Source organism: Quercus suber, unplaced genomic scaffold, assembly GCF_002906115.3.
Source record: "Quercus suber isolate HL8 unplaced genomic scaffold, Cork oak 2.0 scaffold_116, whole genome shotgun sequence".
In the NCBI taxonomy this organism is placed as follows: Eukaryota; Viridiplantae; Streptophyta; class Magnoliopsida; order Fagales; family Fagaceae; genus Quercus; species Quercus suber.
The window spans coordinates 528,066-541,654 of record NW_027069581.1 but is presented as its reverse complement, the minus strand read 5'-3'; the positions used below and the strand labels follow the sequence as shown (position 1 = coordinate 541,654).

General features: G+C 37.5%; 1 protein-coding gene across 1 annotated transcript; it reads left to right on the top strand.

Annotated features, from left to right (window-relative positions):
* Positions 1-1,563: 1,563 nt before the first annotated feature.
* LOC112025290 (uncharacterized) lies at positions 1,564-2,241 on the top strand. The gene has a single exon (XM_024057940.1). It carries the CDS (start codon positions 1,564-1,566, stop codon positions 2,239-2,241), a length of 678 nt encoding a protein of 225 aa, XP_023913708.1.
* The last annotated feature ends 11,348 nt before the right edge of the window (positions 2,242-13,589 follow it).

Below are 13,589 nucleotides of genomic sequence, written 5' to 3'. Positions count from 1 at the left end.
TTAACTTAAAGGGCTACAACTTTGTAGTTTACCAAAAGTCCGAATTCTGACGTTAAATGGGCCAAAATCGTCGGTTAAGGTAGCCCTTTAAGTTAACTTTCCAGCCCAACTTGAATCATCTCGATTGGATATCTGAGCCCAAAGTTATGCTGAAAATACTAACTGATGTGCAGGCTGGAATCCTAATCCGAATTGGACTTGGATTTTGTACAAAATTCCTTTGATTCCTTGCTCTTCTCATTCCTTCAAAGCACAAATGAATAGATAAATATAAATAAAAAAAATCAAATCAAATCAAAAGAAATAAAGGAAAACTAACAATTTTAATAAATAAGAGGATAATAAAAATCATGTAAAAATTACACTTATCATCCATTACCCACCTCTATTAAAATCAGGAATAAAATTGTATTTTCTTTTCCCTTTTATGTCTCTTTCCTCTGAAAACAAAAAGTACATAACAAAAAAACCAAATCAAAATGGGTTATTTCAAACCCAAGAATATATGTCTCTTAGAACATGGATAAAATAAAATAAAAAAATTCAAGCCTAGAACACAAGAACACAACATTTGTAAATATAGTTCAAATGTTCACAAAAATGGCATCTGCCCTTCTTGGGTTTAGACTGTTAGTTGTGGCCTTAAGGCCTTCCATCATATTAGTCCATGAATATCCTTGATGCTGAAAGAAGAAGAAAGAGGAGGAATACTGTAAGGTTGAATTTAACCAATCATCTTGTTGGATTTATTCCGTCCCAATTTGTTTGTATTTTAGCACTTAGAAACCCTGTATTTAGGTGAGATTCATGTAAGGATAGTGAGTGAGAGAGTGTGAAGAAATGCTCAAGATTGTGTAAGGATGCAGGGATTCGTGGCTGGGACTCGCGACTGGCAAGCCGCCAACTGCAGCACACGAGTGAAACGTGCGAGAAGATGAACAATCACGCTAGCTGGTGCACTACATGACGAATGGTCCAGCCTGGCCATTCTATTATCTTGCGGCTTGAACTCGCGACTCAGCCAAGTCGCGAGGCCAAGCCAATCAACTCTGTTTTGAAAAACTTGACTCTTCGCATTCCTATCTCACCTTAGTATAAATACCTCTTATATCCACGAAATGTAAAGAGTTTCCAGAGAGAATTTTGAGAAAGAAACCCTAGAGAAAAACAAGATTGATTCATCCACAATCTTCACATAGAGACTCTTCAAATTCTTCTACTCTCACCCTCTCCATCAATCCCATCACAGTACTGAAGCCCGTGAGCATAGAAGACACTCCGCTGCTGCAACATCACAATCCCATATTTGACTTACAAGACAGTTCAAGCCACAAGAAGTTTGAAGCTCCTAAGAGAGTAAGAGAGCATCCGTACATTTAAGAACCTATGAACACTCAAGAACTACTCAGCACCATGGTAACTATTCAAATCCAGTTAGGGGAGGACATGAACCTTATAGTGTAACAGTTTCAGAACCTTAAGAGTAACTAAGAGGAGAATAAGGCTGACCATAATCCACCAACCATGGAAAGTGAGAAGAAGATCAACTAAAGGATAAAAAAGATGGAAGAGATGATTAAAAAAGCTCGCAAGATGGAGGACCTCATGGAATACCAATCCTTCTCACTTTTCCCCAATGTGAGATTGCCTCCCAAATTCAAGATGCCAACTTTGGACAAGTTCAGCGGGACTGGTTGCCCAAAGTCCCATTTGAAGATGTATATGAGGGCCATGCAACCCCTAGGAGCAACTGAAGAACTACTTGCTCAAATGTTCCAAAATACCCTAACTAGAGCCACTCTTAAGTGGTTCCTCAACCTGGATGATGCTAGAGCAAGGAGTTGGGAGGACATCTGCCATGAGTTTCACAATCAATACAAATACAACATAGAAGTGGATAAAACAAGGAGGGATCTCGAGACCATGAAGCAAGAACTAAAAGAATCTTTCTCTACCTTCATTACCAAGTGGAGGTCCAAAGCCGCACAGACGATGAATAGGCCAAGTGAAGAAGAACAATTAGCTATGGTTGTAAAGAATTTATTACCTGTATACCATAAGTACTTGTTTGCTCAGTATTTTCCTAATTTTAAAGCTTTGATTATTGCTGGAACCCAAATTGAGGATGCAATAAATAATGGTACTATAAAGAATGAGGACTCGTCGAGATTTAAAAAGAATTTAGGATCAAGTTCTAAGACTGCAGAAATTTCTAATATATGCAAAAATGATCCTTATTAACTTATTGCTCCTATTGTCCCCATGCAAATATCACAATGGCCACCTCCAAGGCCTAGGAGAGAATTTCATGAGTTGTATATGCTTGTGAATCAAGTGTTTGAGAAACTAAAAGCCAAAGGGTTATTAAAGCCCTTAGATCCAAGACCAATCCCAAACCCCTTGCCTACAAGGTTTGGTGTTACCAAAAGGTGTGCCTACCACTAAAGCCCTGGCCATGATACTGATAAGTGTTTTAGCCTTCGTCATACAATTCAGGACTTAATAGACAATAAGGTGATTCCACTGCCTACACAGCCTAGCGTCACTAATAATCCCTTGCCCAATCACAATTTTAGGAAAGGACCAAGGATTAATTGCTTAATGACTGAGGAGGAAAGTTAATAAGACCCATCTGAGTTGATTTATGACCTACCTGAATGTTTTATGATGACATGGGAGGAGCTGATGGGAATGACGTCCACTGTAGGGTATGACATATGGAGTGAAGACGTAACTTAAACCACAAATTACCCAACATTGACAACTGGGGGGAGACACTTTGAACCCCAAGACACTGATCTAAATGACCCAACAAAGATTACCCATATCACAAAGGGGGGGAGACACTTCAAACCCCTACATTTGGAGATAGATAACCTAATAGAAGCCTTGAATAAATCTACCCAACAAACACCTGTTGAAGAAGATGAGGTCCTCAAGCAACTACAGAAGACAAAAGCCAAATCTTTATAAGGTTTACTCATGGCCTCATACAAGGACCGTCAAAATCTAGTGGACCTTCTCAACCAAATCCAAGTCCCTACTGCCACAACTTCCTAAGATCTGAATGCTATGATTGGGTCCATAAGTAGGAAATTTCTGATAAAGATTTGACAAAGAAGGGGAAGCACCATAATAACCCATTGCATATTACTGTAGATGCTAAAGGTAAAAGGATTCCCATGGTTCTAATTGACGATAGAAGTGCCTTAAATGTCTGTCCTTTGAAGACTGAAGTTGATTGGGTTTAAGCATTGAAATTTTGTGCCTACTGATCAGCATGTGAGGGCATATGACAATAGTAGAAGGAAGGTCTTGGGAACCCTGGCACTAGAGCTCACTATAGGACCAATGATTAAGAAGGTGGAGTTTTAAGTTGAACATAGCATCATGCTTCAATATGCTCCTTGGGTAACCATGGATCCATGACACAGAGGTTGTACCTTTATCCTTATACCAAAAGGTTTAGTTTCCATATGAAGGAGCCATAGTTACTATATATGGCGATACTTTGATTGTGCCAAAGTCCATTTTTGGTATTGATTCTGAGAAGGAGCCATTAACCTTGGATGGCTTTGAAATTGATAGACCTGGCTTTAAAAGAAGAGACGAAGAAGTGTAGAGGATCCCCATGAAGTTGCTCTCTATAGCAACAACAACGTGGTGGCAATGATGAAGAGAATGAATTACCTTCTAGAAATGAACTTAGGGAAGACTGTGAAGAAGTTAATTGTTCAAGACCCAACAATTCCTATGGCCACACCACCTTTTGGGCTAGGCTATAAGCCTACTAACGATGACTTGTTAAAGATGGAGGTGAGAAGAATGGCCTGAGCCAAGGCTAAAGCAAAAGGACTTCCTTGTCCCCCGAAACACCTAAGGCCCTATACTCTCACATTAAATGGAAAGTTTGTTAAAGTTAGTGATGGTTAACGCTATTGGAGATTCCTTGAACCAAGGTATGATCTTGAGACAAGAACAATGATGCCTGGGTTTGAGCCGTTATTTAATTGCAACAACAAGCTTCTAGAATTAAAGGAGGAAGACACAACCTGGGTCCTTACTGATTGGGTAGATTACATGGACCCTGATGTAATGACTACGCTTCTAGGAGATGCCATTTGAAATATAGAAGAAGAGTATTGGGAAGCTTGCCAACATGCATTGAAAAGCCCGTATGAAGCAAAGACAAGAAGAAGGGGGAAAAGCCCCTAGTGATAAAGATGAAGATAGCAATAACAAGAGTGATAGTAGTAGTGATAGCAGCAATAGTGATTGTGGACATGGTGAGGATAATAGCAACAGTGACTGTGAAAGCAACAACAGTGAAGACTATAATAGCCAATATAGCAGCAATGATTGGGGGAAACCCCCTAATGATAGAGAAGATGAAGACGAAGGGCTTTACTATGAAGACTATGATGATGATGTAGACTATTATGATGGAGATATAGAAGATGATGTTGAAATTGAACCTATAGACATGGGAAGCGACACTGAAAGTGATCAATATAGGCTAGTAAACATGCTGGAGGCTATAGGAGAGGAGATTGAAAAAGCCGATGATGTAGACTATGATGATTACCGCTATGGGCGTCTCTCAGATTGGAGTTGCATTACTAACGTTAGTTCAAAGTCATGCCCTCGATATGACAAGCATGGGAGATAAATTCTTGAGTTAGGATGATTCCACAACTCAGAGCTTGGCTCACTAACCCCATACACTGAGGAAAAAGATGACATAGATGCTAGATTGGCCATTCTAGACCAAAAATTGATGATCCACAGTCTCAGAACCCTAACACTTGAGAATTCTAAAGGTGATGATGAGAAGATGGAAAGGAATGAGTTAGAATACCTCCCTCAATACACCCACTCGAGCAACAAAGGAAAGCAAGATCTATTTGGTGAGTTAATGGACATCATAGAGTGCTTTGATGCTTATGTGACTGGCAAGCCCACAGATATGTAGATTGATGATGAAGGCATGGATTATATGGATGAAGAACCCCTAGTACTGATGCTGAGGGAAGAAGGAACTCGTTGGGAGCCGCCCACCATCATTGAAGCCACAACTTAGTTGAGGAATTGGGCATGAGAGGGAGCCGCCCGCCCCATGGAGGACTCTGTGAGGAAGATCAAAATTGTTGAGCCAATCACTTCTGTCAAGAAGATCAAGACCATCGAGCTAGTCACTCCTGCCAAAAACATAGTTTCTATTCCTATTGAGTCTGTTTCTATTAGTATTATTGTTCCTATTGAGTCTGTTAAAAAATCTTTTCCTTATAATATGATTTCTGATTCTACTTATCTGTTGGCTTTGAATGTTTTTATTTCTAAAATTGGTAAAGAAACTCTTAATAATAAGGAATTAAAACAAGGGCATGTAGAACCTATAAAAGAAGAAACCCATCCTATTAACCTAGAGCAGATGATGAACCTAAAATGATACAAGCGGGAAATACCCTAACCACCTCTGAGAAAGATGCATTAGTTACCCTATTGGCAAAATTCAAAGTGGTATTTGCATGGTCATACGAAGACATGCCCGGGATTGATACAGATATAGTACAACATTGCATTCCAATATATCCAACCATGAAGCCGGTCAAGCAGAAGTTGAGAAGAATGAAGCCAGAATGGAATCTTAAGATCAAAGAAAAAGTCAAGAAACAGTACAATATAGGATTCTTGAGGGTGGTCAACTACGTATAATGGTTAGCTAATGTGGTTTTGGTGCCAAAGAAGGATGGGAAAGTTAGAATGTGTATAGGCTTTTGAGGCTTAAATAAGGCTAGCCCAAAAAATGATTTTCCCTTACCTCACGTTAATATCTTGGTTGGTAATACAGCTGGACATGCCTTGCTGTCATTTATGGATGGGTTTTTAGGGAACAATCAGATAAAGATGGCTCTAGAAGATATGGAGAAAACTTCCTTCATTAATCCATGACAAGGTCATGCCATTTGGCCTTGAAAATGCTGGTGCTACTTACCAACATGTAACCACTACTTTGTTACATGATTGGATCCTTTGAAGTATTAGATGGAAAAGCCTGTGTAAGATGGGAAGATAGCTAAATGAGTTTTGCATCTATCAAAATTTGATATTAAATATGTGACTTAAAATTTTGTGAAGGGGAGAGCAATTGCTAATCACTTAGCCCATTGTTCACTAGAAAAAGCTGAAGAGATCCAATGAGACTTTCCAGATGAGGATATCATGAAGATTGAGGTAGAATCATGGAAGATGTATTTCAATGGAGCAGTTAATCAAAATGGAAGTGGTATTGGAGTTTTCCTAATGTATTGAAAGGGATACACATCCCATTCTTTGGTAGGCCCAACTTTCTGGCCACAAATAATGTCACTGAATATGAAGTTTGCATTATGGGGTTATGAGCAGCCCTGGGTCTTCGAGTAAAAGAGTTGGAAGTATATGGTGATTTAGCTTTGATAATTTCTTAGATTTAGAACAGATGGAAGATCAAGGAAGAGAAGCTGATGCCTTACCATGAATGTCTTCAAAAGTGGGCCTCAAAATTCAGCAAGATCCAGTACCAATATGTGTCAAGGATGCAGAATCAAATTGCATATGTTTTAGCAACAATGGCCTCCATAATGGATGGACCTAAGGAAGATGAAGCTAGACGCATAGTGGTGGAACAAAAAGAGGAGCCAGCTTATTGCATGTCAATAGAATAAGATGAGGGAAAGAATGGGGAAGGTGAATAGTATTCAGACATCTTACAATACCTCAAGGATGGGACATACCCACCGTTTGCAGATAAGAATGATCAATTGACCATCAGAAGACTATCAACTAATTATATTATTTGTGGGGAGAGCCTTTACAAAAGATTATATGATGGAATTCACCTCCTTTGTGTGACCACCAAGGAATCACAACAAATAATTGAAAAAGTCCATGAGTCAAGCAATAGGCCACATATGAATGCACACATGCTATTGTAGACACTTGATTTTGCACCTATGATTTAATCAAGGAAGATGATTGGAGTGACCATCCATGTATCAAAAGAAAAAGTCATTCTTGCATCACATGCATCATTTTGCCTTTGCATTACATGCATTAATTCATTCATTTCATATCATAAAAATGATCTTCAGATTCTAACGGTCGCAATGGTGTTTCCGGTTTAAGAATCGGACCATCGGATTGAAAGATATCGCATGATCAAGTTTGCACAGTCAGTATGCATTGTGTCTAGGTAGAATCGACCACACATAATCGGTTTAAATTAATTTTGATTGTTTAAACAATTAAAAATAATTAAATAATTTTGTGATTGGTTGATAATGAGTGTTTAAAATAGGGATGCATGCATGGGAATAAAAGGGATAATTGGATAACAATAAAGCGGTAGATAATTTGAACTTTATCAAGATTTATTTTAATTTATTTATCTTCAAGATAATTACTCTTAGAAAAGCCAGAATTATCCAGAAAAGAGACAAAAAATCACAAACGGAAGAACTGGCCAAAAAACCCTAGAGGGAGAGACCAAATAGCACCCAAACACGAAAGCGTGTTCGGCCTCCAAGAGCCAATTTGGCACTTTTGGAGTGCAGAACGGCACTCTAAAAGGGCCAAATTTCCCTTGGTTGGGCTTTGGCCCAATGCCCTTCGGGTGACAATAATGCACACCATTTTTGATCTTTTTGCAAAAGGATACGGCCAGATTCAAACCCTAATCGTCTGTACCTAAAACATCCTATCAAGAACAAGGTGTGCTCATGTAAGAGGTTGTTTCCTTCACCCTTCTCTTGCGATGTGATGATGCATATTATATCTTTCTTTTTCAAATATCTATGAATTGTTAATTGTCCTTTTTTTTAAAGCATGATATTTTCTATGTGATTGTTATAATCTTTTTCTTGAATGTCAATAAATTTGCATGTGAACAATTATTTTCCTTTAAAAAAAAAAACAGATTTGCATCTTTATAAGATGTAAATCTAAATTTTTTCTTAAAACAAAACAGATCTACATCTTTATGAGATGTAGATCTGAATTTTTCTTAAAACAAAACAAATATGCTTCTTTATGAGATGTAGATCTGAATTTTTCTCAAAACAAAACAGATTTGCATCTTTATAAGATGTAGATGTGAATCTTTAATAAAGCAAAACAGATTTGCATCTTTATAAGATGTAGATCTGAATTTTTCTTAAAACAAAACAGATTTGCATCTTTACAAGATGTAGATATGAATTTTTTTCTCAATACAAAAACCAATTTGCATCTTTCTTAAGATGTAGATTTGAGTTTTCTAAAAAAAAAAAGAGATCTGCATCTTTATGAGATGCAGATCTAAATTTTTCTCAAATCTGATTTTTTTAATACATGCAAATTGTTGAAATAAAGAAAGAGATTATGTATTACTGTGTTTGTGTTTATTTTAATTCATGATTGCCTAATTTTAGATTATGAGTGAAGCTTTCTTCTTAAAAAATCTTTTTTGTTTAAAAAATATATAGCAAAACAAATCTGAATTTTTGTCATAAAAAATCACCTTTTATTTTTTTATTTTTTTTATTTTATATAACAAAACATATTTGAATTTTTGTCATCACAAAACCTTTTTTTTTACATCCCACAAAGCAGATCTGATATTTTGACAAATCAAAATCATTTTTTTAACAATAAAAACAAGTCTGATTTTTTAACTAAATGAGGGATTTCATCCATACATAAATTTGTGTGATTTAATTTTTCATTCACATGTTCAACATATCATGCATAACATGCATAGCATAGTACAATGGTCATAAGAGTCTAGAAGACTAGACTTTGTCTGGGTGTAATGGGTGCCTAACACCTTCCTATTCTGTAACCTAGCCTCCGGATTTAGGTTTTTAGTTTAGTAGATCTAGCCTTATCTTCATTTGTTTTAGGTAGAATGTAACTAGGACAATAAGCCATGTAAATATTTGGTAGATTGTAACTAGGACCCAAAGCTATGTAACTTTTTAATTTCTTTCAAATATGTAATTTTATACAATCAATGAATCGAAATATTCAGTCATGTATTTTGTAATTAGTATTTTTTTCTTTTTTCTTTTTTGTATAAAGAAAAATAATTGGCGACTCCATACCACTTACCCAAAAAGAGAGGTGCCCCAAAAGGTACCCGAATCTCTTTTTTGAGGGACACATTTCGCACAGCTATCATGAAAGATAATAAGGCAAGGGCAGGGGTATTACTGGACCACTATGGAAGCCGACTGCGCAGTTCATGTTCGCAAGTGCCATCAATGCCAAGTCCATGGAAATCTGAAGCACATGCCACCTATGCCATTACATACCATGACTTCACCCTGGCCGTTTTCTACATGGTGAATAGATATTATTGGAAAGATTCATCCAACAATATCCAACAGCCATGAATTTATACTTGTTGCTATTTTTTATTTCACTAAATGGGTAGAAGCTGCCCTATACAAGGTTTTGAACTCAAAGAAAGGTGCTCAATTTATTCAAACTAATATCATTTGTAGATATGGAGCACCACATGAAATTATCTCTAACAATGGACTGCATTTCAAGTGAGAAATAGAAAAGCTGCTGCGATAGTTCAATATTCAGCATCACAAATCCTTACCTTACCGTCCTTGAACTAATGGGGTAGTTGAGGTTGCTAACAAAAACATAGGGCGAATCTTGAAAAAGAGCACGAAGAACTACAAGGATAGGCACCTACAATTACCCTATGCAGTTTGGGGGTATAGGATATCAATTCAATCCTCCAAAGCAACTACTCCTTATTCATTGGTGTATGGGATGGAAGCAGTCATTCCCATTGAAATGTGTGTCCAATCATTGAGAACAGTATTGGAAAGTGATATCCCTAAAGTAGACTGGTTGCAAAGAAGATATGACCAATTATGCATGCTAGATAAGAAAATACTCAAGGCCCTGTATCACATTCAGGGTTATCAAAGGAGGATCAGTAAAGCTTTTGACAAGAAGGTAAGAACCAAAGATTTGAAGTTGGGAGATTTAAAGTTGAAAGAGATCCGAGGCTTGATTCAAGAAACAAACGGGAAGTTTAAGCAAAATTAGGATGGTCCATATATTATCAAGCATATATACTCTAGGGGAGCAGTGAGGTTAATGGACTTAGATGCAAATCCTTTCACCGAACCAACCAACATGGATTAGTTGAAGAAATACCACATTTTAGGTTGAATGTTCAAATAGTTTGTAAAATACTATGAATGTTTAGACCCCCAATTTACAAATTACCAATTCACGCTTAATATCAAACAACGTACGTGCGAAAAATGAACATAAGCTTATAACAAAATTGATAAACAATCTAAGCCAAATAAAATCACATCCATAGTAGAAATTAAATGACAAAGATTAAGGGAAGAGAGATGCAAACACAAGGACAAAACAACGATGTGTTATCGAAGAGGAAACCGAAGCCCTTAGCATAAAACCTCTCCGCCGCCCTCCAAACGGTCAATAATCCACTAAAGAATGAAGTTGGGATACATGAACAGCAGAAGACCCTCCAAGCCTAATCTACCCAGTGTACCTAAGCCCTCCAAGCTTCTTGCTCCAATGAGGTTGCGCCGAACCTTTATCTTCTTTAGCTTATCGGATTCTGCTATAGCCCATAGCATTAACCAATAACCATTAGTCTCTTCCTAACTACTTCCCAAAGCACCAAATAGCCTTCTCACAAATGTGGGTATGGTGAGAAAAAGGATTTGGGTAAGAACCTCTCAAGGATGTAACAATGGAGAGGGTGAGAGTAAAGGAATTTGAAAAGTCTCTATGAAAAGATTATGGATAAGTCAATCTTGTTTTTCTCTAGGGTTTCCCTCTAAAAATTCTCTCTAGAATCTCTCTACATTTCGTGGGTATAAGGGTCTATATATAGTGGTGGGTGTTTGGAATGCGAAGAGTCATTTTTCCAAAATAGAGCTAGCTAGCGACTTGGCCTTGTGACTTGACTGAGTCGCGAGCTAACTGAATGGCCAGTCTAGATTTTTTGTCCTGTAATGCTACAGTTGGCATGACAGTTTAGCTTCTCTGTATGCTTCACTCGTGTGCATCTTCTAATGGCTTGCCAGTCGCAAGCCACCCGCGAGATCTAGTCGCGAGTCCCTGCTTCACTGCACAATCTTGAGCATTTCTTCACACTCTCTCACACACTACCCTTACAATATTCCCTCTTAAATACAGGTTTTCTAAGTGCTGAATTACAAGCAAATTTGGCATGAAATAAAACCAACATAATGGTTGATTAAATTCAACCTTACAGAGGTGGTAGTTTGAAAACACCACGTCTAAAATGGTTGTAAATTATGTTATTTCCATTCATAGGCTCGTGAAAAAAAAAAGGGTAGATTGAAAACCCGAAAGGGCAATCTACGCAAAAGGAAAGTAAAAAAAGAAAAAATAAAAGAGAGTGAGAGAGCCTGCTAAGCTGAAAACCCGAAAAGGGCAGCCTAGGCAAAAATTAAAGCAAATAAAAATGAACTATGTGATGACCTGATCCTTTTGCCAAGGAGGCACGTAGGCAACCATACATTGATCTGTTCATAACTTTCCCAAACCCACCATTTATCCATTAAAAAAAATCCCAAAATTCTGCCATTCCATTAGTCATGCCATTACACAAAAATCAAGACTCAAACCCTACACAAATCCATATAAAAAAACCAAACCCTAAAAGCCTAAACCACAAATAGAACCCTTAATTTGAAAGTCCTAAATAATTCCTAAGCTTAAGAGTTTCACATCAACTTTTAAAATAAACATGTTCAAAGCCAAAAATAAGAAGATCATTTTGTCTTCAGTATTTTCTCTTTTGGTTGATCATTGATTTCCTCTATGCTAGATACTTTGTCACCTTTGTCCCACCTTTTGAATTCATAGTTGTCATCATCTTGTCTTTCTTGATTGTCTCCAAGAAATTGTTTTCTCATAGCAACCATGTCAGCCTCTTTGTCAACAACCTTGTCCACCAACCAGTTAGAGTATTCTGTAGTCATCTTGTGAAAGTGAACCTTGACAAAAGATTGATCCACTCGATCAACCATCTCCAAACCCAACACCATGTTCCTTATAGAAATAGGATGTGTGTCCATAGGAGTGAAATGTTTTCTTCCTTTTCCACCGGGCATTCCTTGCTCATATTGGAACTGCCTCAAGAGTCTATCCACCTTATAGAAAGTTGCCCTTCTTAATCCAACTATGAAGATGTGATTTGATCCTAAAGACCATGGTAGAGGGGGTGGACACTTCCACCAATAACAATTCCATCGAATTGAGGTACTGGATTTCTTGGTTAGAAATTTCACCCAATTGCTTTCAGTTTGACACTCAGTTTTGATGACAGTTCTACTAAGAAAACTGCCAGGACCATAATTACCAAATGTAGGCCTAGCAATCATATCCAGTATTTCCATCAACAATATCTGCAAAGTCAAGGGACTCCTAAGAAAGTTTTATGACTCTCCACAATGAAAATACAGAGTCCAATCCTAAAAGAGTTTTTGCTAAGATCAAAGAAACAGGATTATCGCCATCCTTAATTTGACTCATAACACTTATGGCTCAAGCATCCGCAAAATCGTGCCTTCCAGAGCAAAACAAAATTTTTCCCACGAAGCAGAGAGCCAAGCCAAAGTTTTTCTCAATGTTATCAGTCACTCCATAAGTAAGTTTGTTAATCAATCTTGAAAGAATTACACGAAAATTCACCATATGTCATTCAATCATACTACTGGTTATTGAAGTATTAAGACCTAGAGCATCGGACAAAGATTCCCTATGCCTGGGATCACAAGAAACTGCTACGGATTTCTTGCTTGGATTATAACCCAGAATAACTGGAAAATTCTTCAATTGTGGGACAAAGTTTAGCAATTTTAAACCGGAACACATGATCTTCAGGATCCCAGAACTTCACAGTAGCACGGAGGAAGTCTGACTTGATTTTGACGTTTTTCAAAGCTTGATTCCTTCTAGTTTATAGGCTGTAAAATTGGTCTTGGTACTAAAATCAAAGCTACAAACCCATCTATTGATATCAGGAATGGTTGAATGAGAAGAATTTTGGTTGTTAGCCATGGGTGACTTTTGCTTGTGATTATTGTGTCTTGCTAACCTTGATGCAGAGATTTGGTTGCAGGATAAATGCTAAAATAAGCTACCTCAATCCTTAACCAGGTTTAAATAAGTTTCAAGAGTTAGTAGCTGACTAGGAGAGTGTTTCACGGTCACAAACGTAGGAAATATTTTTCAAAAAATTCAAAAATGTGATAAACGCATTGAAAAAGCATGAAGAGTTGGCCCACGGTGGGATGTGCCAGTTGGCACCTTAAAGTGCCATTCGAAACTTTAAGAGTGCCGATCAACCCTTTGAAAGTGCCGATCGGCACTCCTCAAGTGTCGATTGGCACACATCACCACCAAGGACCCACTTATCATGTTTTGTGTTTTTGGGCACCTTTCAGATCCCTTTTTGGCTCTACTTAACACTCAAAATTTTTTTTTTTGTTAAACTAGGGCATTTAGACATGTCTTGTCCATTTGTAAAAACAAAA

Bases quoted from the DNA above. Each gene is read 5' to 3' on its own strand.
- LOC112025290 (XM_024057940.1), top strand. From the start codon at position 1,564: ATGGAAGAGATGATTAAAAAAGCTCGCAAGATGGAGGACCTCATGGAA.